This window comes from Tupaia chinensis, unplaced genomic scaffold (assembly GCF_000334495.1).
Source record: "Tupaia chinensis unplaced genomic scaffold, TupChi_1.0 Scaffold000078_1, whole genome shotgun sequence".
Lineage (NCBI taxonomy): Eukaryota > Metazoa > Chordata > Mammalia > Scandentia > Tupaiidae > Tupaia > Tupaia belangeri.
The window spans coordinates 6,257,735-6,260,119 of NW_006159539.1; the positions used below are offsets into that span (position 1 = coordinate 6,257,735).

Here is a 2,385-nt window from a genome sequence, read left to right on the forward strand (position 1 = left end):
CAGCTTTCTTTCTCACTTTCGGTCTCTCGTTAATTAAAAATAAATAAATAAATAAAATGGAATGAATAAATAAATAATGTCCTAATGCAACATCACGCTCAATATCTTCCCATTTTCTTTCTTCCATCATGAAGAACGGATAACACCTTTGAGGGGGCAGCTTAGGAAAGAACTCCTGGCCTCTGAGGAAAGAAGAAGACCGGTTCACCCCAACTCTGACATACAGGAAGATGTGAATAATTATCTCAGAGCAAAGAAAACACAAGCCTGTTTATATTACAGACACAAAACACAAGAAAAGCCTCACTTTGTCCCCTGCCCTCCTTCCAAGGTAAAATGAAGATTACAGAAATGAGCTTTTACCACTCAGTTCACATTTTTTTTTTTTTAAATTGCCTCAGGACATGTGCACCAGCCAGGGAGGGAGAGAGAAGGAAAAAGCACTCCCGGAGGCCGAGTGGCTAAGCTTCCACTAAGGTGCCAGCTACAGGTAACCAAAGACAAGGAGGACCATTTCCTCTGTGCTCACGGGTCCCGGCTACCCTGCCTTGTCCAATACCCGCTGAGTTTACTCAGATGGGATCCACCCTGTGTCAAAAATGCAACACCGAGCCCTCGGCTGCTCCCAGTAGCTTATTTGAAAACCTTCATGGAAAGCTACGATTGGCCCCTATACCGGAAAATATCAGTTCAATTTTCTACTATGGTCTGAGATCAACTGGTCAAACAAACAGCATCACGATATGATTTTTTTTTTTTTGAGAGACGTTTTTGCTATAGGGCGCATGCTCTCACCAGACAGAGACAGACAGAGAGACAGAAAGTGAGAAATCACCCCCCCCGGGGGGGATGGCCATGCCTCATTCCCTTCTCCTCCATTCTCCTCTCAGAATCTTGGGCACGCACGCACATGCGCCCGGTCGGTGTTTAAGCCACCGGGTCCACCTTTACTGGATCTCCAGGACTGAGGTAGCAGACAAGGGAAGTGACAGAACATGGAGACCCACAAGGGAAGGTTTTGGCAATAAGGTGTAGCAGTATGCCCATTTACCATTGGCCACAACCTGGTTATATGGACTCATCTAACTGCAAAAAAAAGCTAGGAGATATAAATTTTCTGTGTGCTGAGTAAGTAAAAACATCAACTTTGGTGTTCACATATCAGCCTTAAATAATAAAATCTTAATTATAAAAGATTGACTAACTTATTTATTTATTTTAGAGAAATTTTTGCCATAGGGTACATATACTCACCAGAGAGACAGAAAGCAAGAAATCACCCTCCAGGGGAGATGGTCATGCTGCAATCCCTTCTCCTCCATTCTCCTCTTGGGATTTTGGGCATGCACGCACATGTGCCTGGCATGAGTTTTAAGACACCAGGTCCAGGACTTAAACTGTTGTTGACTATATGGGAGTCCAGCATCATTACCATAATGCAATCCCCTAGTCTCTGGAAGAGTTTTATATAAAAATTAAATCATAATCTATTCAAAGAGGTAAATAATAACAAAACAGAATAAAGCAGCTTAAACTCAGTATTATTTCCTCCAGCTTTTCATTTTTTTTTTTTTTAAGAGAGGTTTTTTACAATAGGGTGTGCGTGCTCACTGGAGAGACAGAGAAAGAGAGACAGAAAGCGAGAAATCACCTGTCAGGGAAGATTGCCACACCCTGCAACCCCTTCTCCTCCCGTCTCCTCTCAGGATTTTAGGCACTCACACACATGTGCCCAGCCTGAGTTTTAAGCCGCTGGGTCTGAGACTTGAACCACAGTTGACTTCATGGGAGTCCAGTGGCGGAACCATTACATCATTCGCTGGTCCCTGTTGACTACGTTTTTAATTGCCAGAGGGCACATGAGCTCGCCAGAGACAGACAGGGGGAGAGAGAAAGAGAAAGCACCCTTATGGGGTGTGATAATGGCATGATCCCTTCTCTTCCAATTCTACCCTGTCGGGATTTTGGGCACGCGTGCACCCGTGCCTCCATCTCCACTCTTTCTTCCTTTCCTTCTTTTTTAAAAAAATCTGCCACATGGTGTGTGCATTCACTGCAAAGACAGAGATGGCAAGAGGGCAAGTGAGAAAGCACCCTTCGGGGGGCTGGCCACACCACAATCCCTTCTCCATTCACTTCACTGGATTTTGGTGCACACACACACACGGCACCTGGCATGTTTTCCAAGTCGCTGAGTCTAGGATTTGAACTGCACACCTGGCCATGTGCGACCCAGCACTTACTCACTATGTCACCAGCTGGCCCTCCACTCACTTTCTAACAGTGCTCAGCACATAAGAGGCTTCCTGTAAACGGCAGCCACCAGGTGGCCATCACACAGAGGCCAGGCACCGCGCCCCCCCCCCCCCCCCGACGGGGGCGGGG

At 46.1% G+C, this 2,385-nt stretch overlaps 1 protein-coding gene across 2 annotated transcripts in view; it reads right to left on the reverse strand.

The window, feature by feature from the left end:
* AKAP13 (A-kinase anchoring protein 13) overlaps positions 1-2,385 on the reverse strand; it is a 231,889-nt gene that overhangs the window by 2,597 nt on the left and 226,907 nt on the right. For both annotated transcript variants that reach the window (XM_006142666.3, XM_006142667.3), the window contains one exon: positions 2,165-2,171. In XM_006142666.3, coding sequence (XP_006142728.1) covers positions 2,165-2,171 — 7 coding nt within the window. The remainder of the gene's footprint in view (positions 1-2,164; positions 2,172-2,385) is intronic.